This window comes from Salvelinus alpinus, chromosome 21, assembly GCF_045679555.1.
Source record: "Salvelinus alpinus chromosome 21, SLU_Salpinus.1, whole genome shotgun sequence".
NCBI lineage: Eukaryota > Metazoa > Chordata > Actinopteri > Salmoniformes > Salmonidae > Salvelinus > Salvelinus alpinus.
Genome location: NC_092106.1, coordinates 46,004,232 through 46,031,374, shown reverse-complemented (window position 1 = coordinate 46,031,374; position 27,143 = coordinate 46,004,232). Strand labels below are relative to the sequence as shown.

The 27,143-nt window shown below is 47.5% G+C and overlaps 1 protein-coding gene across 3 annotated transcripts in view; it reads left to right on the top strand.

Moving 5' to 3' along the window:
- Positions 1-27,143, top strand: part of LOC139548372 (rho guanine nucleotide exchange factor 26-like) — a 72,256-nt gene that overhangs the window by 39,428 nt on the left and 5,685 nt on the right. For all 3 annotated transcript variants that reach the window (XM_071358012.1, XM_071358011.1, XM_071358010.1), the window contains exons 11-12: positions 3,658-3,812; positions 7,066-7,275. In XM_071358012.1, the coding sequence (XP_071214113.1) occupies positions 3,658-3,812; positions 7,066-7,275 (365 nt within the window). The remainder of the gene's footprint in view (positions 1-3,657; positions 3,813-7,065; positions 7,276-27,143) is intronic.

The following is a 27,143-nucleotide window of genomic DNA, read 5'->3' as shown; positions in this document are numbered from 1 at the left end:
ATACTATGGACCAGGACTCTCCAACTCTACTATAGGATACTATGGACCAGGACTCTCCAACTCTACTATAGGATACTATGGACCAGGACTCTCCAACTCTACTATAGGATACTATGGACCAGGACTCTCCAACTCTACTATAGGATACTATGGACCAGGACTCTCCAACTCTACTATAGGATACTATGGACCAGGACTCTCCAACTCTACTATAGGATACTATGGACCAGGACTCTCCAACTCTACTATAGGATACTATGGACCAGGGCTCTCCAACTCTACTATAGGATACTATGGACCAGGGCTCTCCAACTCTACTATAGGATACTATGGACCAGGGCTCTCCAACTCTACTATAGGATACTATGGACCAGGGCTCTCCAACTCTACTATAGGATACTATGGACCAGGGCTCTCCAACTCTACTATAGGATACTATGGACCAGGGCTCTCCAACTCTACTATAGGACACTATGGACCAGGACTCTCCAACTCTACTATAGGATACTATGGACCAGGGCTCTCCAACTCTACTATAGGATACTATGGACCAGGACTCTCCAACTCTACTATAGGATACTATGGACCAGGGCTCTCCAACTCTACTATAGGATACTATGGACCAGGGCTCTCCAACTCTACTATAGGATACTATGGACCAGGACTCTCCAACTCTACTATAGGATACTATGGACCAGGACTCTCCAACTCTACTATAGGATACTATGGACCAGGACTCTCCAACTCTACTATAGGATACTATGGACCAGGACTCTCCAACTCTACTATAGGATACTATGGACCAGGACTCTCCAACTCTACTATAGGATACTATGGACCAGGACTCTCCAACTCTACTATAGGATACTATGGACCAGGACTCTCCAACTCTACTATAGGATACTATGGACCAGGACTCTCCAACTCTACTATAGGATACTATGGACCAGGACCTAGAAACTGCCACGTACATTTGGGATGTGACAACAACAAATACGAGGGTTTCACTGCACTCTACATAGAACAGAATATGTACTGCACATTTAGCAGCACCCTTCGCGACGCTCCTGACCGTTCGTCATTAAAACAAACACACAACAAAGCGGTGGGGGGCGAACAGTGGTGCTGGTTCCTCTACTGAGGAGTCCCTCTAAGTGAAACAATAACAAAGGGGTCAAGCTGCCTCTTAAAGCTGAGGGATGGCGCTGGAGAAATGTAACTACTTTCAAATTCATAAACGGAGCTATGGATGCAATGACTGACCATCCATGATATCAAAATGATAGTTTTAGCTATGGTTTGAGGCTATACAGTTTGTTTACATGTACGTTATTTACAAACATTTGGAGGTAAACAAGATTATATTTTGGGTTCTGACGGTGTACGACAGTTGAACTAAGCTCATGAAGCATTTATAAGTGATATTCTTTAAGAATCAATGGGCATATATCATTAGTTAATTAGTTCAAAAATGTATGTTGCAACTAAGGACTGTATCTTTTAAGCCCGTACCATGAGGTACTGTGAAGACATTACCATTAGCTGTCTATCTGCTCTTGAGGAATATTTGGGAGTATACCTGGTCACACCTGACATTTCCCAAGCGGTCTCCCAGGTGAGAGACACACAGTGAGGCAACGTGAGGTTTCTCTACTGGTGTGAAATGTAGAGGAATCATGGTCCTATTTAACTGTTGCATTACAGAGTAAAACACACACGCATAAACACACACACAGTGTTATCTTCTGTACACATGTTCACACGGTCTTTTCCCAGCGTCCTCTTTGAATCACACTCCATTTCCGTTTCTTTGGACATTGTGTCAGAAATGCTCACATTTCTCTCTCACACAGACACACACACACATACAGTACCAGACACACCTACTCATCCAGGGTTTTTCTTTATTTTTTATATTTTCTACATTGTAGACTAATCGTGAAGACATCAAAACTATGAAATAACACATGGAATCATGTAGTAACCAAAAAATTGGTAAACAAATCTAAATATATTTTATATTTGAGATTCTTCAAAGTAGCCACCCTTTGCCTTGATGACATATTTGCACACTCTTGGCATTCTCTCAACCAGCTTCATGAGGTATTCACCTGTAATGCATTTCAATTAACAGGTGTGCATTGTTTAAAGTTCATTTGTGGAATTTCTTTCCTAGCATTTGAGCCAATCAGTTGTGTTGTGACAAGTTAGGGATGGTATACAGAAGATAGCCCTATTTGGTAAAAGACCAAGTCCATATTATGGCAAGAACAGCTCAAATAAGCAAAGACAAACAACAGTCTATTATTAATTTAAGACTTGAAGGTAAGTATATGCGGAAAATGTCCATAACTTTGAAAGTTTCTTCAAGTGCAGTTGCAAACACCATCAAGCGCTATGATGAAACTGGCTCTCATGAGGAAAGGAAGACCCAGAGTTACCTCTGCTGCAGAGGATAAATTCATTAGAGTTACCAGCCTCAGAAATTACAGCCCAAATAAATGCTTCACAGAGTTCAAGTAACAGACACATCTCAACATCAACTGTTCAGAGGAGACTGTGTGAATCAGGCCTACATGGTCGATTTGCTGCAAAGAAACCACTACTAAAGGACACCAATAAGAAGTGGACACTTGCTTGGGCCAAGAAACATGAGCAAGGGTCATTAGACTGGTAGAAATCTGTCCTTTGGTCGGATGAGTTCAAATTCAAGATCTTTGGTTCCAACGTGTCTTTGTGAGACGCAGAGTAGGTGAACGGATGATCTCTGCATTTGTGGTTCCCGCCATGAAGCATGGAGGTGTAATGGTGTGGGGGTGCTTTGCTGGTGACACTGTTGGTGATTTATTTAGCATTCAAGGCACACTTAACCAGCATACCCATCCCATCTGGTTTGCGCTTAGTGGGACTATCATTTGTTTTTCAACAAGACAATGACCCAACACACCTCCAGGCTGTGTAAGGGCTATTTGACCAAGAAGGAGAGTTGATGGAGTGCTGCATCAGATGACCTGGCCTCAACCCAATTGAGATGGTTTGGGATGAGTCGGACCGCAGAGTGAAGGAAAAACAGCCAACAATTGCTCAGCATACGTGGGAACTCCTTCAAGACTGTTGGAAAAGCATTCCAGGTGAAGCTGGTTGAGACAATGCCAAGAGTGTGCAAAGCTGTCATCAAGGCAAATCTAAAACATATTTTGATTTGTTGAACACTTTTTTTGGTTACTACATGATTCCATGTGTTATTTAATAGTTTTGATGTCTTCACTATTACTGTACAATGTAGAAAATAGTAAAAATAAAGAAAAACCCTTGAATGAGTAGGTGTGTCAACTTTTGACTGACACTGTATATATATATGTGTGTGTGTGTGTGTGTGTGTGTATATATATATTCAAACAGGTTCTTATACACACATTTGTGGAGACACTTTGTCAGACAGGCACATGTGTTGTAGTGATGTGGGAAAGTGCTGTTGGCACATATGGGCCTAACAGATGTCTGCAGGGCTGTGAACATACATTCTGCCGTCATAACCAGCTGTTCACACACACACACACACACACACATACACACACACACACACACTGGAATGTCTGGAGCACATTCCATTTGTATGCCTTGATATTGATTGTCTTTGTGTCCCTCTCCCCCCAGCCCTTCCCACTGGTGTCGTCCTCTAGGTGGATGGTGAAGAGAGGGGAGCTCACCGCCTTCGTGGAGGAGAACGGCATCTTCTCCAAGAGGACGTCACGGCAGCAGGTCTACTTCTTCCTCTTCAACGACGTCCTCATCCTCACCAGGAAGAAGAGGTGGGTCCACAGTCTCACTAGCCAATCACAGTCAACTCCAGTCTCAATAGCCAATCACAGCTAACTCCTACAGTCTCGCTAGCCAATCACAGTGAACTGCACATTTTCGCTAGCCAATCGCTGCCAATTCCACAGATAATGGAGGGTGGTGGTGATGATGATGAAGGAAAGTTTAGGTATGGTCAATATGACCATGGCAAGCTCAGATTCTCTGTAGGTCATTGCGACAGAGTTATGTGTGGGAAACTCTGTTGTTCATGTGTTGTCTCTCTGGTATGAGTCAAGTGTGACTTTGGAGTGTGGGCCGTTTCCCAGAACACACCTCAGCACCCTGTCCCAACATGGTGACAGTGGAAGTGTAGCCACATGGCGCCAGTAACAGGGTGTGTCTTCTTGTTTTTATCTTTGACTTTCTCAGAAGATCTGGGTCCGTTTCTGGGGAATGGGCCTGGCAGGCTCTCTCTGGTTGATTTAGTAGAGGGACTCATGACAGCTCTTAGTAATGAAAACGAACCACTTCAGTCAGTTCAACTGTGACGTCAACTACTGGAAGAAGCAGTGGAACCTTTAGCACAGGTGTATGTTAGCAGGTGTAACGGCCTGGCCGAAAATACACACCTGTCTCTATTGGTGTGCTCACAATCTGGGTCTGTACATGTGTCTGTGTACATGTCTGTACATGTGTCTGTGTATCTCTACTGAGCCTATGGATCTGTACATGTGTCTGTGTACATGTCTGTACATGTGTCTGTGTATCTCTACTGAGCCTATGGGTCTGTACATGTGTCTGTGTACATGTCTGTACATGTGTCTGTGTACATGTCTGTACATGTGTCTGTGTATCTCTACTGAGCCTATGGATCTGTACATGTGTCTGTGTACATGTCTGTACATGTGTCTGTGTATCTCTACTGAGCCTATGGATCTGTACATGTGTCTGTGTACATGTCTGTACATGTGTCTGTGTACATGTCTGTACATGTGTCTGTGTATCTCTACTGAGCCTATGGATCTGTACATGTGTCTGTGTACATGTCTGTACATGTGTCTGTTTATCTCTACTGAGCCTATGGATCTGTGTATCTCTACTGAGCCTATGGATCTGTGTATCTCTACTGAGCCTATGGATCTGTACATGTGTCTGTGTACATGTCTGTACATGTGTCTGTGTATCTCTACTGAGCCTATGGATCTGTGTATCTCTACTGAGCCTATGGATCTGTGTATCTCTACTGAGCCTATGGATCTGTGTATCTCTACTGAGCCTATGGATCTGTGTATCTCTACTGAGCCTATGGATCTGTGTATCTCTACTGAGCCTATGGATCTGTGTATCTCTACTGAGCCTATGGATCTGTGTATCTCTACTGAGCCTATGGATCTGTGTATCTCTACTGAGCCTATGGATCTGTGTATCTCTACTGAGCCTATGGATCTGTGTATCTCTACTGAGCCTATGGATCTGTGTATCTCTACTGAGCCTATGGATCTGTGTATCTCTACTGAGCCTATGGATCTGTGTATCTCTACTGAGCCTATGGATCTGCACATTGTCAGCAGGATTAGAACGGAAGCTTGTTTCACCCGGGGAAAAAACATTTCAGGAACATTCTGCCCGCCATCAATAAAGAATGACTTCCTGTAAACCAGATGGCTCTCGTTCATTCGTGGGTGTGCTTCTCATTTCGCCAAATCTCTTTTTTTCCCCATCTCCAGCTGTGTCTGAGACGGATTGTTCTGTCGCTCTCTCTTTCTCTACATGACTGAAACCTTTTTGTTTCTGGGAATTTGATCCACAGCAGCTCCAGCGGAATGGTTTCCAGAACTCTGACTATTTGGGTATTGGATACGTGTAGGTGTGTGGTTTGTGTGGAATCGGTTCTGCTGTGGTACCTATACCTCTCTCTCTTTCTCTCTCTATCGGTTTCTCTCTTTCTCTCTCGCTTTCTCTCTCTATCGGTTTCTCTCTTTCTCTCTCTCTTTCTCTCTCTCTTTCTCTCTCTCTTTCTCTCTATCGGTTTCTCTCTCTCTCTCTCTCTTTCTATTTCTCTTTCTCTGCATGAACAGAAATAAATGCACTGGCTAGACTAATTGGAAGCTAGGTCACGGTACATTAGGTCAACAGTAGAGCTTGACAGGGGGAGCGTAGCCAACGTTAACCCTGGACTCCATGCTACTGGCTGGTCCCTCTTGGACTACCTATCCTCATAGCTTCGTCTAGCCAGGGTGATTCTACTGCTGTGTGACCTGGAGAGGAGATGGCTCTGATGTGCGGTTCACCTGCCCATCTACCGATGTGTATTGTTGATTAACAAAGAACTGTAAGTCGCTCCAGATCAAAGGATCTGCTAAATGACATAAAATGTAACAAATTAAACAATTGTTGTGGAGAGATGCATTGCTGAGTGACACTACATACCCTACATTACTCATCTCATATGTATATGCTGTACTCTATACCATCTACTGCATCTTTATGTTTACATATCCTACATTACTCATCTCATATTTATATACTGTACTCTATACCATCTACTGCATCTTGCCTATGCCACGGCCATCGCTCATCCATATATTTATATGTACATATTCTTATTAATTCCTTTACATTTGTGTGTATAAGGTAGTTGTTGTGAAATAGTTAGATTACTTGTTAGATATTACTGCACTGTCGGAACTAGAAGCACAAGCATTTCGCTTCACTCGCATTAACATCTGCTAACCATGTGTACGTGACAAATAAAATTTGATTTGATTCGCTGTTCAGGAAAACCCTGACCCACAGGAACACTTGTGTAACGACTCACCACTACTACACATTCCTACTTAGCACCAGGACATTCTTCTCTCTCTCTCTCTCTCTCTTCTCTCGCTCTCGAGAGCAACATAAACGTATGTTTACATTGCCAAAGAAAGATAAATAGGCAGGAAATAAACCTTTTTTTTTTCTCCCAGTAATCATTACACTCACATTAAAATAAAAAAAATAGTAATATAGACATTTAAAATATGACATTATTGGCTATGTACACTGTTATAACAGTGTGCAAATAGTTGAAATAAACAGATAAATATATATTTATAATTGTGTTTGTTCTCCACTGGTTACCCTTTTCTTGTGGGAACAGGTCACACATCTTGCTGCTGTGATGGCCCTACAACTTCAGTCTGCCAACAGATGACACTCTCCCTCTCGCTCTCTCTCTCATTCTCCCTCTCGCTCTCTGTCTCTCTCTTATTCTCCCTCTCGCAGTGAGGACAGCTACGCAGTGATAGACTATGCTCTGAGGGGCCAAATTTGGGTGGGACCCTGCCAGGCCGAGGATGTCAACCTATCACCCGTCAGAAGCACCTCTGGAATGCTGACATCACGGCAGCCTGGGGCCAGCCACCTCTTCCGCCTGCGTTTCCGTAGCAACCACTCCGGAGACAAGGTGCCCATGGTCCTGGGGGTGGAGCTAATGTAAGTGTCACCTTCTAGTGTGCGACCCTTGACCTTTGTATCTGTGTGTTTCTATCACTCTCTCCGTGCTGGGTCCTATCTGTGTCCTCCTCACTCTCTCCGTGCTGGGTCCTATCTGTGTCCTCCTCACTCTCTCCGTGCTGGGTCCTATCTGTGTCCTCCTCACTCTCTCCGTGCTGGGTCCTATCTGTGTCCTCCTCTCTCTGACTTGGGTCCTCTCTTTGTCTGAGCTGGGTCCTATCTGTGTCCTCTCTCTTTGTCTGAGCTGGGTCCTATCTGGGTCCTCTTGTCTTTCTGAGCTGGGTCCTATCTGGGTACTCTCTCTCTCTCTCTCTCTCTCTCTCTGAGCTGGGTCCTCTCTCTCTCTCTCTCTGAGCTGGGTACTAGCTGGGTCCTCTCTCTCTCTGAGCTGGGTCCTCTATCTGAGCTGGGTACTAGCTGGGTCCTCTCTCTCTCTCTGAGCTGGGTCCTCTATCTGAGCTGGGTACTAGCTGGGTCCCCTCTCTCTCTCTGAGCTGGGTACTAGCTGGGTCCTCTCTCTCTCTCTCTCTCTCTGAGCTGGGTACTAGCTGGGTCATCTCTCTCTCTCTCTCTGAGCTGGGTACTAGCTGGGTCCTCTCTCTCTCTCTCTGAGCTGGGTACTAGCTGGGTCCTCTCTCTCTCTCTCTTAGCTGGGTACTAGCTGGGTCCTCTCTCTCTCTCTCTCTGAGCTGGGTACTAGCTGGGTCCTCTCTCTCTCTCTCTGAGCTGGGTACTAGTTGGGTCCTCTCTCTCTCTCTCTGAGCTGGGTACTAGCTGGGTCCTCTCTCTCTCTCTCTGAGCTGGGTACTAGCTGGGTCCTCTCTCTCTCTCTCTTAGCTGGGTACTCTCTCTCTCTCTCTCTCTGAGCTGGGTACTAGCTGGGTCCTCTCTCTCTCTCTCTCTCTGAGCTGGGTACTAGCTGGGTCCTCTCTCTCTCTCTCTCTCTGAGCTGGGTACTAGCTGGGTCCTCTCTCTCTCTCTCTCTCTGAGCTGGGTACTAGCTGGGTCCTCTCTCTCTCTCTCTCTGAGCTGGGTACTAGCTGGGTCCTTCACGATCTGTCTCTTTTCTACAGTTTCCTATTCAAGTTTACATACATTTCAAATGTCATATGTCTATATACAGATGTGAGGCAGCCTGGATTCGAACCAGGTACTGTAGTGACGTCTCTTGCACTGAGATGCAGTGGCTTAGACCTCTGCGCCATTCAGTTTCCTATTCACTTCATACTTCTGTCAGTTGGGTCAAAGATGAGGTGCCCTGTGAGTGTGTAGGCATGTGTGTGTTCCATCAGGAAGATGAGGTGCCCTGTGAATGTGTAGGCATGTGTGTGTTCCATCAGGAATATGAGGTGCCCTGTGAGTGTGAAGGCATGTGTGTGTTCCATCAGGAAGATGAGGTGCCCTGTGAGTGTGTAGGCATGTGTGTGTTCCATCAGGAAGATGAGGTGCCCTGTGAGTGTGTAGGCATGTGTGTGTTCCATCAGGAACAGGTTTCTATATATACAGTTGAAGTCGGAAGTTTACATACACTTAGGTTGGAGTCATTAAAACACGTTTTTCAACCACTCCACACATTTCTTGTTAACAAACTGTAGTTTTAACAAGTCGGTTAGGACATCTACTTTGTGCATGACAAAAGTAATTTCTACAACAATTGTTTACAGACAGATTATTTCACTTATAATTCACTGTTTTACAATTCCAGTGGGTCAGAAGTTTACAAACATTAAGTTGACTGTGCCTTTAAACAGCTTGGAAAATTCCATAAAATTGTGTCATGGCTTTAGAAGCTTCTGATAAGTAAATTGGAGGTGTACCTGTGGATGTATTTCAAGGCCTACCTTCAAACTCAGTGCCTCTTTGCTTCACGTCATGGGAAAATCCAAAGATATCAACCAAGACCTCAGAGAAACAAATTGAAGACCTCCACAAGTCTGGTTCATCCTTGGGAGCAATTTCCAAATGCCTGAAGGTACCACATTCATCTGTACAAACAATAGTACACAAGTATAAACACCATGGAACCACGCAGCCGTCATACCGCTCAGGAAGGAGATGCGTTCTGTCTCCTAGAGATGAACGTACTTTGGTGAGAAAAGTGCAAATCAATCCCAGAACAACAGCAAAGGACCTTATGAAGATGGTGGAGGAAACAGGTACATAACCTGAATGGCAACTCAGCAAGGAAGAAGCAACTGCTCCAAAACCGCCATAAAAAAATCCAGACTATGGTTTGCAACTGCACATGGGGACGAAATGTCCTCTGGTCTGATGAAACAAAAATAGAACTGTTTGACCATAATGACCAACGTTTTGTTTGGAGGAAAAAGGGGGAAGCTTGCAAGCCGAAGAACACTATCCCAAACGTGAAGCACGGGGGTGGCAGCATCATGTTGTGGGGATGCTTTGCTGCAGGAGGGACTGGTGCACTTCACAAAATAGATGGCATCATGAGGGAGAAAAATTATGTGGATATTTTGAAGCAACATCTCAAGACAGCAATCAGAATGTTAAAGCTTGGTCGCAAATGGGTCTTCCAAATGGAAAATGATCCCAAGCATACTTCCAAAGTTGTGGCAAAATGGCTTAAGGACAACAAAGTCAAGGTATTGGAGTGGCCATCACAAAGCCCTGACCTCAATCCTATAGAAAATTTGTGGGCAGAACCGAAAAAGTGTGTGCGAGCAACGAGGCCTACAAACCTGACTCAGTTATACCAGCTCTGTCAGGAGGAATGGGCCAAAATTCACCCAGCTTATTGTGGGAAGCTTGTGGAAGGCTACCCGACACGTTTGACCCAAGTTAAACAATTTAAAGGCAATGCAACCACATACTAATTGAGTGTATGTAAACTTTTGACCCACTGGGATTGTGATGAAAGAAATAAAAGCTGAAATAAATAATTCTCTCTTCTATTATTCTGACATTTCACATTCTTAAAATAAAGTGGTGATCCTAACTGACCTAAGACAGGGTATTTTTACTAGGATTAAATGTCAGGAATTGTGAAAAACTGAGTTTAAATGTATTTGGCTAAGGTGTATGTAAACTTCCGACTTTAACTGTATGTCCCTCAGTGAATACATGTAATGGGATGGGCGTATTCAATCCCACAATGCCTTGATTGTGTTTTTTGTGTGTGTTTAGTGTGTGTGTATGTGTGTGCGCGCGCACAAGTCACTCAGATCAAAGTCTACTCTGAGTTTATAGAGCCCACTTTTCTCTCTCTCTAAGACCCACTCTCACACACTGATCAAAGTCCCCTGGTATCAGCGTTTCCAGCCACCGCTCCTCACAGCATTTCATTAACCCTCTCTACTCTGTTTTCTAAGTCCTCGGGGTAATGTTTACCCAATCACCTCACCTACAGTAGGTAGAAAACATCTGAGCTTGGCCTTACATATTTCTGCCTCTAATGGAATCATTTTCCCCTCAGCAAACACTGGCTATATAGGGAATCATTTCCCAATGATGTAGCAGCCTATTTTGGGCAATAGTTTTACATCACCCAGACCCATTCTATAATTGAAGATAGTAGCTGGGGGCTCTTCCTCTGTATGGTAATGGGGAATGCAGTCAGTTGAGTTCCAAGTGTAACAGAGGAATGTAAGTAGATGCAGACTTCCTGGTTTAGATATATAGACACTTATACATTCCACTACTGAAGTCGAGTCATCTTTTAAGTCATTTTTATTTGTGAACTTTCTCTCAATTCAAGAGGCTTTATTGTCATGGGAAACATATGTTTACATTGCCTAAGCAAGTGAAATAGGTAATAAACAAAAGTGAAATAAACAGTAAAAAGTGATAAATAAATATTACTCACAAAAGTTCCAAAAAAATAAAGACATTTCAAATGTCATATTATGTATATACAGTGTTGTAATGATGTGCAAATAGTTAAAATAAAAATAAATAAACATAAATATAGGTTGTATTTACAATGGTGTTTGTTCTTCACTGGTTGCCCTTTTCTTGTGGCAACAGGTCACACATCTTGCTGTTGTGATGGCACACTGTGGTATTTCACCCAGTAGATATGGGAGTTCATCAAAATTGGGTTTTGTTTTTTCTAATTCTTTGTGGATCTGTGTAATCTGAGGGAAATATGTGTCCCTAATATGGTCATACATTGGGCAGGAGGTTAGGAAGTGCAGCTCAGTTTCCACCTCATTTTGTGGGCAGTGTGCACATAGGCAGACCTGGCTCTCAAGAGAAGACAGGCTATGGCGGCCTTTCTTAATAGCAAGGCTATGCTCACTGAGTCTGTACCACAGGAGGTTGGTGGCACCTTAATTGGGGAGGACGGGCTCGTGCTAATGGCTGGAGCAGAAATTGTTGAATGATTTCCATGAGTTTGATAACATTCCATTCGCTCTGTTCTAGCCATGTATTATGAGTCGTCCTCCACCCAGCAGCCTCCACTGGTCTGTCAAAGCTTTCCTTCATTTTGGGTCAGTCACAGTTGTAGAGCAGCCCCCGACGGGACGTATCAACTGTATGCAATCATTTCCTCTGTGTTGTCTCTCCAGCCCCCATTGTCTCACCTCTGAGATAGAGGTTACATCCTGATTGTCTGATATCAGATCGGAGGTTCATTTTACAGTAATACTATTGGTCAACAACTCAGATGTGTCTCTCTCTCTCGCGCTCTGTCTCTCGCTCTCATTTAATTTCAAGGGCTTTATTGGCATGGGAAACATATGTTTACATTGCCAAATAAAGTGAAACTAGATAATAATAATCAACAGTAAAAATTACTAAATAATAGAGACATTTCAAATGTCATATTATGTCTACATACAGTGTTGTAATGATGTGCAAATAAAGAGAAAAAAAACATTTTATTTAACCTTTTATTAACTAGGGAAGTCAGTTAAGAACAAATTCTTATTTACAATGACGGCCTACCCCGGCCAAACCCGGACGACGCTGCGCCAATTCTGCGCCGCCCTATGGGACTCCCAATCACGGCCGGATGTGAGGCAGCCTGGATTCGAACCAGGTACTGTAGTGACGTCTCTAGAACTGAGATGCAGTGGCTTAGACCTCTGCGCCACTCTGGAGCTCGAGTGGCGCAGTTTATTTCTCTGGGATAGGTGGGACGCTAACGTCCCACTTGGCCAAAAGCCAGTAAAAATGCAGCGCGCCAAATTCAAATAAAATACTATAAAAATCTATCTTTCATGAAATCACACATGAAAGACACCAAATTAAAGCTACACATGTTGTGAATCCAGCCAACATGTCTGATTTCAAAAATGATTTATGGCGAAAGCACACCAAACGATTATGTTAGGTCAGTACATAGCCACAGAAAAACACAGCCATTTTCCCAGCCAAAGATAGGAGTCACAAAAAGCAGAAATAGAGATAAAATGAATCACTAACCTTTGATGATCTTCATCAGATGACACTCATAGGACATCATGTTACACAATACATGTATATGTTGTTCGATAATGTGCATATTTATATCCACAAATCTCAGTTTACATTGGCGCCATGTTCAGAAATGCCTCCAAAATGTCCGGAGAAATTGCAGAGAGCCACATCAAATAACAGAAATACTCATCATAAACTTTGATGAAAGATACATGTTTTACATAGAATTAAAGATACACTTGTTCTTAATGCAACCGCTGTGTCAGATTTAAAAAAGCTTTACGGAAAAAGCAAACCATGCAATAATCTGGGACGGCGCTCAGATATAAACAACATTTCTCCTCCATGTTGGAGTCAACAGAAATACGAAATTACATCATAAATATTCCCTTACCTTTGATGATCTTCATCAGAATGCACTCCCAGGAATCCTAGTTCCACAATAAATTGTTGTTTTGTTCGATAATGTCCATTACTTATGTCTAAGTAGCTACTTTTGCTAGCACGTTTAGTGCACATGTCCAAACGCTCGCGCAGGTCCAGGCGAACGTCGGACGAAAACTTCAAAAAGTTATATTACTGGTCGAATAAACTTGTCAAACTCAGTAGAGAATCAATCTTCAGGATGTTGTTATCATAAATATTCAATAACGTTCCAATCGGAACGGGAATCACTTCCTTTTAGGTGGTTGTAGAATTTAACGGCTCTTTTCTGGATTTTGATAATTAGCGGGTATCGGCCTAATTCTGCTCTGAATGCATTGGATTTTTTTGTAGAATTCTGCATGCAGAGTCTCAATTTGGTGTTTGTCCCATTTTGTGAATTATTGGTTGGTGAGCGTACCCCAGACATAACAACCATGAAGGGCGATGGGTTCTATACCTGATTTCAAGTATTTTTAGCCAGATCCTAATTGGTATGTCGAATGTTATGTTCCTTTTGATGGTCTAGAAGGCGCCTCATGTCTCTCAGATCGTTCACAGCTTTGTGGAAGTTACCTGTGGCGCTGTTGCTTAGGCTGAGGTATGTATAGTTTTTTTGTGTGCTCTAGGGCAACGGTGTCCAGGTGGAATTTGTATTTGTGGTCCTGGCAACTGGACCTTTTTTGGAACACCATTATTTTTGTCTTACTGAGATTTACTGTCAGGGCCCAGGTCTGACAGAATCTGTGCAGAATATCTATGTGCTGCTGTAGGCCCTCCTTGGTTGGGGACAGAAGCACCAGATCATCAACAAACAGTAGACATTTGACTTCCGATTCTAGTAGTGTTAGGCTGGTTGATATGTATGCGCTCTCTCTGTCTCTCTGTCTCTCTGTCTCTCTGTCTCTCCGTCTCTCTCTCTGTCTCTCTGTCTCTCTGTCTCTGTCTCTCTCTGTTTGATTATATAACTCACACAAAGACGCCTGCTTTTCACTGGCCTTCATATAAAGGACGTGTTCACTTCCTTTGTCAGCGAATAGGGAGTGCTTACATACAGGCGTACAACACACACACACACACACACACACACACACACACACACACACACACACACACACACACACACACACACACACACGCAAGCAGCAAGCAAGGCCAGATCTCCCTCATTCCTCTATCTGTTTAGGTTAACCTCCCTTTCTAATCACATTCTCTACAGATCCTAGCATAAACATAACATTAACTTCAACTACTCTGAGTCAAATACCTATCTTGGCTAAACGTATCCATAACAACTAGAATGCCTTGCAGACTCGGTCTGTCTGTATCCAGTGTCATGTGTGACTGACTGGAGGGCTTTTCCAGGCTATATGCTAGCCACCACATGCCATGACTCATGCTGCCCAGTCAGCTGCATTAACCTGGCTCCCCCTCTCCCCGAGTGTCTCTTCAGAGGCCTGCCTGCCTGCCTGTCTGTCTGCCTGCCTGCCTGCCTGCCTGCCTGCCTGGCTGCCTGCTTGCCTGCCTGCCTGCCTGCCTGCTTGTAGTGTGTGTGTGTGTGTCCGTGTCTGTTTGGAAAGCCCCCAGATTCCCCCCTCTAAGAGCGTGGGTCAGGACCCCTGCTGTAATGTAATGACTTAATAATAGTGATGTCTTTGTGTATCTGTCTTTGTCTCGTGCGTGTGTGTGTGTGTGTGTGTGTGTGTGTGTGTGTGTGTGTGTGTGAGCAGTTTGCCCCTCACTCACTGTAGTCGCCCAGGGAATGATCTGGAGTAGAGAGTCCCCGGCAACCAGCCATTGTTACAGTGGTTGCTACGCATTGTGACACTGGTTGCCTAGCAGTAAACCCGTTGTTGAATTGGCTTGTTCCCACGATTCACACTCTAACCCCCTCGTTCCCCTTCATCCCTCTCTCGTCACCCCAGTCTTCTCTCTCTCCTCACCCCCATTTATCCAGTACTGTATCTCGTCCTTCACTCTGTGTTGTTGTAGACCAGAACAGAGGCTGAAACACTCACCTTGGAGGGAGAGAGAGACTACTTTACATGTATAAAACAGTCCATATTGTGCACAGGAAGCCCTCATTCATGCTTGTCTCTACCTGTGTGTGTGTATAGGCGTGCATATATCCCTGTAGATTACCTGTATCTGTTGGGGTTGTGTGTGTGTGTGTGTGTGTGTGTGTGTGTGTGTGTGTGTGTGTGTGTGTGTGTGTGTGTGTGGGCCTGTAGACTACCTGTATCTGTTGGGGCTGTGACCCGGTCTGTAGAGTGGAATGGAGCTACTATAAACGAAATCAAAGTTTATTTGTCACGTGTACTGAATACAACAGGTGTAGTAGACCTTACAGTGAAATGCTGAATACAACAGGTGTAGTAGACCTTACAGTGAAATGCTGAATACAACAGGTGTTGTAGACCTCACAGTGAAATGCTGAATACAACAGGTGTTGACCTTACAGTGAAATGCTGAATACAACAGGTGTAGTAGAGCTTACAGTGAAATGCTGAATACAACAGGTGTAGACCTTACAGTGAAATGCTGAATACAACAGGTGTTGTAGACCTCACAGTGAAATGCTGAATACAACAGGTGTTGACCTTACAGTGAAATGCTGAATACAACAGGTGTAGTAGACCTTACAGTGAAATGCTGAATACAACAGGTGTAGACCTTACAGTGAAATGCTTACTTACAGGCTCTAACCAATAGTGCAACAAAGGTATTAGGTGAACAATAGGTAGGTAAAGAAATAAAACAACAGTAAAAAGACAGGCTATATACAGTAGCGAGGCTATAAAAGTAGTGAGGCTACATACAGACACCGGTTAGTCAGGCTGATTGAGGTAGTATGTACATGTTAAAGTGACTATGCATATATGATAAACAGAGAGTAGCAGCAGCGTAAAAAGAGGGGTTGGGGGGACAAACAGAGACAGACCGACTGGCAGGCGGAGACGGACGGACAGACTGGCAGGCGGAGACGGACGGACGGATCGACTGGCAGGCGGGGACGGACGGACAGACCGACTGGCAGGCGGAGACGGACGGACAGACCGACTGGCAGGCGGAGACGGACGGACAGACCGACTGGCAGGCGGAGACGGACGGACAGACCGACTGGCAGGCGGAGACGGACGGACAGACCGACTGGCAGGCGGAGACGGACGGACAGACCGACTGGCAGGCGGAGACGGACGGACCGACCGACTGGCAGGCGGAGACGGACGGACCGACCGACTGGCAGGCGGAGACGGACCGACCGACCGACTGGCAGGCGGAGACGGACCGACCGACCGACTGGCAGGCGGAGACGGACCGACCGACCGACTGGCAGGCGGAGACGGACCGACCGACCGACTGGCAGGCGGAGACGGACGGACCGACCGACTGGCAGGCGGAGACGGACGGACCGACCGACTGGCAGGCGGAGACGGACGGACCGACCGACTGGCAGGCGGAGACGGACGGACCGACCGACTGGCAGGCGGAGACGGACGGACCGACCGACTGGCAGGCGGAGACGGACGGACCGACCGACTGGCAGGCGGAGACGGACGGACCGACCGACTGGCAGGCGGAGACGGACGGACCGACCGACTGGCAGGCGGAGACGGACGGACCGACCGACTGGCAGGCGGAGACGGACGGACCGACTGGCAGGAGGAGACGGACGGACCGACTGGCAGGAGGAGACGGACGGACCGACTGGCAGGAGGAGACGGACGGACAGACTGGCAGGCGGAGACGGACGGACCGACTGGCAGGCGGAGACGGACGGACCGACTGGCAGGCGGAGACGGACGGACCGACTGGCAGGCGGAGACGGACGGACCGACTGGCAGGCGGAGACGGACGGACCGACTGGCAGGCGGAGACGGACGGACCGACTGGCAGGCGGAGACGGACGGACCGACTGGCAGGCGGAGACGGACGGACCGACTGGCAGGCGGAGACGGACGGACCGACTGGCAGGCGGAGACGGACGGACCGACTGGCAGGCGGAGACGGACGGACGGACGGACGGACCGACTGGCAGGCGGAGACGGACGGACGGACCGACTGGCAGGCGGAGACGGACGGACGGACGGACCGACTGGCAGGCGGAGACGGACGGACGGACGGACCGACTGGCAGGCGGAGACGGACGGACGGACCGACCGACTGGCAGGCGGAGACGGACGGACGGACCGACTGGCAGGCGGAGACGGACGGACGGACCGACTGGCAGGCGGAGACGGACATTACTCTCTCTGACTAGGAGTGAGAATATACTGTACAGTTCCTCTGTGTGTGTGTGTGTGTGTGTGTGTTTGTGGGGTTTATCTGATGTTATCGGGACTTGATCTGAAATGAACTGGGTTGAGCTCTGCTGTTACTGGTCCAGTCAGTCCAGCTCCAGTCTCTCTGCTAAACTCCAGTCAGTCCAGCTGCAGTCGCTCTCTACTAAACTCCAGTCAGTCCAGCTCCAGTCTCTCTGCTAAACTCCAGTCAGTCCAGCTCCAGTCTCTCTACTAAACTCCAGTCAGTCCAGCTCCAGTCTCTCTACTAAACTCCAGTCAGTCCAGCTCCAGTCTCTCTACTAAACTCCAGTCAGTCCAGCTCCGGTCTCTCTACTAAACTCCAGTCAGTCCAGCTCCGGTCTCTCTACTAAACTCCAGTCAGTCCAGCTCCGGTCTCTCTACTAAACTCCAGTCAGTCCAGCTCCGGTCTCTCTACTAAACTCCAGTCAGTCCAGCTCCGGTCTCTCTACTAAACTCCAGTCAGTCCAGCTCCGGTCTCTCTACTAAACTCCAGTCAGTCCAGCTCCGGTCTCTCTACTAAACTCCAGTCAGTCCAGCTCCAGTCGCTCTCTACTAAACTCCAGTCAGTCCAGCTCCAGTCTCTCTACTAAACTCCAGTCAGTCCAGCTCCAGTCTCTCTACTAAACTCCAGTCAGTCCAGCTCCAGTCTCTCTGCTAAACTCCAGTCAGTCCAGCTCCAGTCTCTCTGCTAAACTCCAGTCAGTCCAGCTGCAGTCGCTCTCTACTAAACTCCAGTCAGTCCAGCTCCAGTCTCTCTGCTAAACTCCAGTCAGTCCAGCTCCAGTCTCTCTACTAAACTCCAGTCAGTCCAGCTCCAGTCTCTCTACTAAACTCCAGTCAGTCCAGCTCCAGTCTCTCCTAAACTCCAGTCAGTCCAGCTCCAGTCTCTCTACTAAACTCCAGTCAGTCCAGCTCCAGTCTCTCTACTAAACTCCAGTCAGTCCAGCTCCAGTCTCTCTACTAAACTCCAGTCAGTCCAGCTCCAGTCTCTCTACTAAACTCCAGTCAGTCCAGCTCCGGTCTCTCTACTAAACTCCAGTCAGTCCAGCTCCAGTCTCTCTGCTAAACTCCAGTCAGTCCAGCTCCAGTCTCTCTACTAAACTCCAGTCAGTCCAGCTCCAGTCTCTCTGCTAAACTCCAGTCAGTCCAGCTCCAGTCTCTCTACTAAACTCCAGTCAGTCAGTCCAGCTCCAGTCTCTCTACTAAACTCCAGTCAGTCAGTCCAGCTCCAGTCTCTCTACTAAACTCCAGTCAGTCAGTCCAGCTCCAGTCTCTCTACTAAACTCCAGTCAGTCAGTCCAGCTCCAGTCTCTCTACTAAACTCCAGTCAGTCCAGCTCCAGTCTCTCTACTAAACTCCAGTCAGTCCAGCTCCAGTCTCTCTACTAAACTCCAGTCAGTCCAGCTCCAGTCTCTCTGCTAAACTCCAGTCAGTCCAGCTCCAGTCTCTCTACTAAACTCCAGTCAGTCAGTCCAGCTCCAGTCTCTCTACTAAACTCCAGTCAGTCAGTCCAGCTCCAGTCTCTCTACTAAACTCCAGTCAGTCAGTCCAGCTCCAGTCTCTCTACTAAACTCCAGTCAGTCAGTCCAGCTCCAGTCTCTCTACTAAACTCCAGTCAGTCAGTCCAGCTCCAGTCTCTCTACTAAACTCCAGTCAGTCCAGCTCCAGTCTCTCTACTAAACTCCAGTCAGTCCAGCTCCGGTCTCTCTACTAAACTCCAGTCAGTCCAGCTCCGGTCTCTCTACTAAACTCCAGTCAGTCCAGCTCCGGTCTCTCTACTAAACTCCAGTCAGTCCAGCTCCGGTCTCTCTACTAAACTCCAGTCAGTCCAGCTCCGGTCTCTCTACTAAACTCCAGTCAGTCCAGCTCCGGTCTCTCTACTAAACTCCAGTCAGTCCAGCTCCGGTCTCTCTACTAAACTCCAGTCAGTCCAGCTCCGGTCTCTCTACTAAACTCCAGTCAGTCCAGCTCCGGTCTCTCTACTAAACTCCAGTCAGTCCAGCTCCGGTCTCTCTACTAAACTCCAGTCAGTCCAGCTCCAGTCGCTCTCTACTAAACTCCAGTCAGTCCAGCTCCAGTCGCTCTCTACTAAACTCCAGTCAGTCCAGCTCCAGTCTCTCTACTAAACTCCAGTCAGTCCAGCTCCAGTCTCTCTACTAAACTCCAGTCAGTCCAGCTGCAGTCGCTCTCTACTAAACTCCAGTCAGTCCAGCTCCGGTTTCTCTACTAAACCCGTCAGTCAGTCCAGCTCCAGTCTCTCTACTAAACTCGTCAGTCAGTCCAGCTCCGGTCTCTCTACTAAACCCGTCAGTCAGTCCAGCTCCAGTCTCTCTACTAAACCCGTCAGTCAGTCCAGCTCCGGTCTCTCTACTAAACTCGTCAGTCAGTCCAGCTCCAGTCTCTCTACTAAACCCGCCAGTCAGTCCAGCTCCGGTCTCTCTACTAAACCCGTCAGTCAGTCCAGCTCCTCTACTAAACTCGTCAGTCAGTCCAGCTCCGGTCTCTCTACTAAACCCGTCAGTCAGTCCAGCTCCAGTCTCTCTACTAAACTCGTCAGTCAGTCCAGCTCCGGTCTCTCTACTAAACTCCAGTCAGTCCAGCTCCGGTCTCTCTACTAAACTCGTCAGTCAGTCCAGCTCCGGTCTCTCTACTAAACTCGTCAGTCAGTCCAGCTCCGGTCTCTCTACTAAACTCGTCAGTCAGTCCAGCTCCGGTCTCTCTACTAAACTCGTCAGTCAGTCCAGCTCCGGTCTCTCTACTAAACTCGTCAGTCAGTCCAGCTCCGGTCTCTCTACTAAACTCGTCAGTCAGTCCAGCTCCGGTCTCTCTACTAAACCCGTCAGTCAGTCCAGCTCCGGTCTCTCTACTAAACTCGTCAGTCAGTCCAGCTCCGGTCTCTCTACTAAACCCGTCAGTCAGTCCAGCTCCGGTCTCTCTACTAAACCCGTCAGTCAGTCCAGCTCCGGTCTCTCTACTAAACCCGTCAGTCAGTCCAGCTCCAGTCTCTCTACTAAACTCGTCAGTCAGTCCAGCTCCAGTCTCTCTACTAAACTCGTCAGTCAGTCCAGCTCCGGTCTCTCTACTAAACTCCAGTCAGTCAGTCCAGTCTCACTATGTTCATAACAACTACTTTCCAGCTTTTTCTCCATTTAATTTCTGTCTCAATGTGAAACATGAACCTCTCACAGCAGTTTGGATTCCCGTCTCATGGTGTTTTCATATAGTGATGACATGTATAGTCTGATGTTGTATTCATTCAAATGACGGATGAGGTGTAGAAGGAACAAAGAGCTTGTTACACACACAGAGAGAGAGAGAGAGCTTGAGGGTCTGTGCCTTCCTTTCCACACATTAAATCATGGTGCACATATGATGCCTGTTTGTGTTCCAACAGGAATGTCTTAATGTATTTAACCTTGTTATTTAACCAGGCAAGTCAGTTAAGAACAAATTCTTATTTACAATGACGGCCTACCCCCGGCCAAACCCGGACGGCGCCTCTTGCACAGCTGCGATACTCGGGGGCCCTGTGTGTGTGTGTGTGTGTGTGTGTGTGTGTGTGTGCGTCCAACTGCCAAGGCCAGCAACGAACAGATGTCATTCCCACATGTCTCCGTTAGACTCAGACAGCCACACAAACGTTCAGTCAGTCAGAGACACACACCGGTGTGTCTTCTCTCCTGTCCTCCAGTGTGTCATGACTCAGTACAGGTTCACCTGAGGGCAGCCAGGGAACCAACCCTGTGTATCTCCCTCAGTCCCTGAAGCCTAGTTAACACACTATTACAGTTTCCATCCAATGTGACCCGGTGGACAGATAAGGGTGTATTTGTGGTCACATCGACCACCTCGAACTATCTAAAGAATGCTTGATCGTGGAGAAATGTCCTGAATGATAGGTGTGGTCCTATTGAGCCTCTGACCCCTGGTGAGGTCACCCTCACGTCTCTACCATTGGTGACCTCACCAGGGTGATAACGGTAGAGACGACCCGCTATGTAACAGGTGACTTCACCAGGGTGATAACGGTAGAGACGACCCCTACGTAACAGGTCACCAGGGTGATAACGGTAGAGACGACCCGCTATGTAACAGGTGACCTCACCAGGGTGATAACGATAGAGACGACCCGCTATGTAACAGGTGACCTCACCAGGGTGATAACGGTAGAGACGACCCCTACGTAACAGGTCACCAGGGTGATAACGGTAGAGACGACCCCTACGTAGCAGGTGACCAGGGTGATAACGGTAGAGACGACCCCTACGTAACAGGTCACCAGGGTGATAACGGTAGAGACGACCCGCTACGTAACAGGTGACCTCACCAGGGTGGTAACGGTAGAGACGACCCGCTATGTAACAGGTGACCTCACCAGGTTGATAACGGTAGAGACGACCCCTACGTAGCAGGTCACCAGGGTGATAACGGTAGAGACGACCCGCTACGTAACAGGTCACCAGGGTGATAACGGTAGAGACGACCCGCTACGTAACAGGTGACCAGGGTGATAACGGTAGAGACGACCCCTACGTAACAGGTCACCAGGGTGATAACGGTAGAGACGACCCCTACGTAGCAGGTCACCAGGGTGATAACGGTAGAGACGACCCCTACGTAACAGGTCACCAGGGTGATAACGGTAGAGACGACCCGCTACGTAACAGGTCACCAGGGTGATAACGGTAGAGACGACCCCTATGTAACAGGTCACCAGGGTGATAACGGTAGAGACGACCCGCTATGTAACAGGTGACCTCACCAGGGTGATAACGGTAGAGACGACCCGCTACGTAGCAGGTCACCAGGGTGATAACGGTAGAGACGACCCCTACGTAACAGGTCACCAGGGTGATAACGGTAGAGACGACCCGCTACGTAACAGGTCACCAGGGTGATAACGGTAGAGACGACCCGCTACGTAACAGGTCACCAGGGTGATAACGGTAGAGACGACCCCTACGTAACAGGTCACCAGGGTGATAACGGTAGAGACGACCCCTACGTAACATGTCACCAGGGTGATAACGGTAGAGACGACCCGCTATGTAACAGGTGACCTCACCAGGGTGATAACGGTAGAGACGACCCCTACGTAACATGTCACCAGGGTGATAACGGTAGAGACGACCCGCTATGTAACAGGTGACCTCACCAGGGTGGTAACGGTAGAGACGACCCGCTATGTAACAGGTGACCTCACCAGGGTGATAACGGTAGAGACGACCCACTATGTAACAGGTGACCTCACCAGGGTGATAACGGTAGAGACGACACCTACGTAACATGTCACCAGGGTGATAACGGTAGAGACGACCCGCTATGTAACAGGTGACCTCACCAGGGTGATAACGGTAGAGACGACCCCTACGTAACAGGTCACCAGGGTGATAACGGTAGAGACGACCCACTATGTAACAGGTCACCAGGGTGATAACGGTAGAGACGACCCGCTATGTAACAGGTGACCTCACCAGGGTGATAACGGTAGAGACGACCCGCTATGTAACAGGTGACCTCACCAGGGTGATAACGGTAGAGACGACCCACTATGTAACAGGTCACGAGGGTGATAACGGTAGAGACGACCCCTACGTAACAGGTCACCAGGGTGATAACGGTAGAGACGACCCCTACGTAACAGGTGACCTCACCAGGGTGATAACGGTAGAGACGACCCCTACGTAACAGGTCACCAGGGTGATAACGGTAGAGACGACCCACTATGTAACAGGTCACCAGGGTGATAACGGTAGAGACGACCCCTACGTAACAGGTCACCAGGGTGATAACGGTAGAGATGACCCCTACGTAACAGGTCACCAGGGTGATAACGGTAGAGATGACCCCTACGTAGCAGGTCACCAGGGTGTTAACGGTAGAGACGACCCCTACATACGAACACCATTTTTTAGAGAGTCACTAAAACTTTGCAGGGGAATTGGTCTTGTTAATTACACTGTTTTTACCAACTATGGAGTTAAATTAATTGTGAATGATTATTCAGGTGGTATGAGCAGATTTATACAATGTTGAGACATGAAATTGCTGTCCTGGACAGTTGGGGGCTGACACTGTGTTTTTAGGGGGGGTGATTCCCGAATTAAGCTGGAACAGAACTAGAATGGGAACCAGAATAATGGAATGATGGAAGTCTGAGTCATGGAGCTCTTTGTTCAGATTCTCCACACAGACTCCATTCACTCTGCCTGGTGTGACCTGTGGTGATGTTCTGGGTCAGTATCTCTGAGTCTGGGTGCAACACAAAGTGCACCCTTTTCCCCCCCATACAGCACTACGTTTGACCAGAGTCCTTTGAGGCCTGGTCAAAGTCAATGCACTATATAGGGAATATGGTGCACTTTGTGCCGCAGCCTCTGAGTCTACTGGTCCTGGCTGGCTGTCCACGGTGGAGGTGAGACAGAGACTGGTCCTGGCTGGCTGTCCACGGTGGGGGTGAAGGGGTGAGACAGACTGTACCCCTCTATCACCTCTCCCTCCTGTTATGTTTCATTCTCATCCCACACAGGCTTTTTCTCTCCATCCGTCAATCTAGCTCACTCCTTCTCTATCAATCCCTATATTCTACCTGTTTCTGGTTCTTTCATTCTTTCTTCCTTTCTTTCTCTAAATCTGTCTTTTCTTCCCCTCCTTGGTGAGCTGGCAGGTAGAGTTACCTGGTGAAACCTGACCTGTGTCCCTCCTCCCATTCACCAGAGACACAAACCAAAAGACACTCTGTTCCTTTCCTGTGAATTAGCCTCTGTCCCTGTTCAACTGAATCAAAACTCTGTTCTCCTTCTCTCTCTCTCACGGACAAGGACTGGGAGGGAGAGGGGCGTGAGAGGACTGGGAGGGAGAGGGGCGTGAGAGGGGTATAATAACATGCACATTTCTCCCTTAGTGGACTAATAAAGCTGTTGACTTCCTCTCTGTGGACTAGTGTGTGGTGTATTGACTTCCTCTCTGTGGACTAGTGTGTGGGGTATTGACTTCCTCTCTGTGGACTAGTGTGTGGGGTATTGACTTCCTCTCTGTGGACTAGTGTGTGGGGTATACTAGTGTGTGGGGTATTGACTTCCTCTCTGTGAACTAGTGTGTGGGGTATACTAGCGTGTGGGGTATTGACTTCCTCTCTGTGGACTAGTGTGTGGGGTATTGACTTCCTCTCTGTGGACTAGTGTGTGGGGTATTGACTTCCTCTCTGTGGACTAGTGTGTGGGGTATACTAGTGTGTGGGGTATTGACTTCCTCTCTGTGAACTAGTGTGTGGGGTATACTAGCGTGTGGGGTATTGACTTCCTCTCTGTGGACTAGTGTGTGGTGTATTGACTTCCTCTCTGTGGACTAGTGTGTGGGGTATTGACTTCCTCTCTGTGGACTAGTGTGTGGTGTATTGACTTCCTCTCTGTGGACTGGTGTGTGGTGTATTGACTTCCTCTCTGGACTGGTGTGTGGTGTATTGACTTCCTCTCTGGACTGGTGTGTGGTGTATTGACTTCCTCTCTGTGGACTGGTGTGTGGTGTATTGACTTCCTCTCTGGACTGGTGTGTGGTGTATTGACTTCCTCTCTGGACTGGTGTGTGGTGTATTGACTTCCTCTCTGGACTGGTGTGTGGTGTATTGACTTCCTCTCTGGACTGGTGTGTGGTGTATTGACTTCCTCTCTGGACTGGTGTGTGGTGTATTGACTTCCTCTCTGGACTGGTGTGTGGTGTATTGACTTCCTCTCTGGACTGGTGTGTGGTGTATTGACTTCCTCTCTGGACTGGTGTGTGGTGTATTGACTTCCTCTCTGGACTGGTGTGTGGTGTATTGACTTCCTCTCTGGACTGGTGTGTGGTGTATTGACTTCCTCTCTGGACTGGTGTGTGGTGTATTGACTTCCTCTCTGGACTGGTGTGTGGTGTATTGACTTCCTCTCTGGACTGGTGTGGTGTATTGACTTCCTCTCTGGACTGGTGTGGTGTATTGACTTCCTCTCTGGACTGGTGTGGTGTATTGACTTCCTCTCTGGACTGGTGTGGTGTATTGACTTCCTCTCTGGACTGGTGTGGTGTATTGACTTCCTCTCTGGACTGGTGTGTGGTGTATTGACTTCCTCTCTGGACTGGTGTGTGGTGTATTGACTTCCTCTCTGGACTGGTGTGTGGTGTATTGACTTCCTCTCTGGACTGGTGTGTGGTGTATTGACTTCCTCTCTGGACTGGTGTGTGGTGTATTGACTTCCTCTCTGGACTGGTGTGTGGTGTATTGACTTCCTCTCTGGACTGGTGTGTGGTGTATTGACTTCCTCTCTGGACTGGTGTGTGGTGTATTGACTTCCTCTCTGTGGACTGGTGTGTGGTGTATTGACTTCCTCTCTGTGGACTGGTGTGTGGTGTATTGACTTCCTCTCTGGACTGGTGTGTGGTGTATTGACTTCCTCTCTGTGGACTGGTGTGTGGTGTATTGACTTCCTCTCTGGACTGGTGTGTGGTGTATTGACTTCCTCTCTGTGGACTGGTGTGTGGTGTATTGACTTCCTCTGTGGACTGGTGTGTGGTGTATTGACTTCCTCTCTGGACTGGTGTGTGGTGTATTGACTTCCTCTCTGGACTGGTGTGTGGTGTATTGACTTCCTCTCTGGACTGGTGTGTGGTGTATTATGTGTTTCTCTGATGGTGCTTTGTGTGATCGTGTTTCAACAACCATGACTGACTGTTGTTCATGCATCTTATTCTAAGTGAATTGAATCAGAAACAAAGGACATAATGAGAGAGGTGTCATCAGTCCACTACTTTGTTGTTATTTGCTTTGTGATGCTGTGAGGTGGTTGGTGTCTGATGCCGTGTGATGCCGTGTGATGCTGTGAGGTTGTATCCAATACGTCCCCTGCTTGTCCTCTGGATTGTATCCTATGTCACGCTGAATGTCACATACTAGTGTGTGGGGTATTGACTTCCTCTCTGTGAACTAGTGTGTGGGGTATACTAGCGTGTGGGGTATTGACTTCCTCTCTGTGGACTAGTGTGTGGTGTATTGACTTCCTCTCTGTGGACTAGTGTGTGGGGTATTGACTTCCTCTCTGTGGACTAGTGTGTGGTGTATTGACTTCCTCTCTGTGGACTGGTGTGTGGTGTATTGACTTCCTCTCTGGACTGGTGTGTGGTGTATTGACTTCCTCTCTGGACTGGTGTGTGGTGTATTGACTTCCTCTCTGTGGACTGGTGTGTGGTGTATTGACTTGTGTGGTGTATTGACTTCCTCTCTGGACTGGTGTGTGGTGTATTGACTTCCTCTCTGGACTGGTGTGTGGTGTATTATGTGTTTCTCTGATGGTGCTTTGTGTGATCGTGTTTCAACAACCATGACTGACTGTTGTTCATGCATCTTATTCTAAGTGAATTGAATCAGAAACAAAGGACATAATGAGAGAGGTGTCATCAGTCCACTACTTTGTTGTTATTTGCTTTGTGATGCTGTGAGGTGGTTGGTGTCTGATGCCGTGTGATGCCGTGTGATGCTGTGAGGTTGTATCCAATACGTCCCCTGCTTGTCCTCTGGATTGTATCCTATGTCACGCTGAAAGAAAAGAGTCTCTGCTTAATGACTGAAATGTAAATGTCAAATGGATTGATATATGAGTTTCCTGAAACAGGCCGTGTTGATACTATCAGCTAAACGAAGTTGTGTTTTTTCCTGCAAGACTGCAGTGATATTATAAACCTCCACGTTGACCACATAACGTTCTA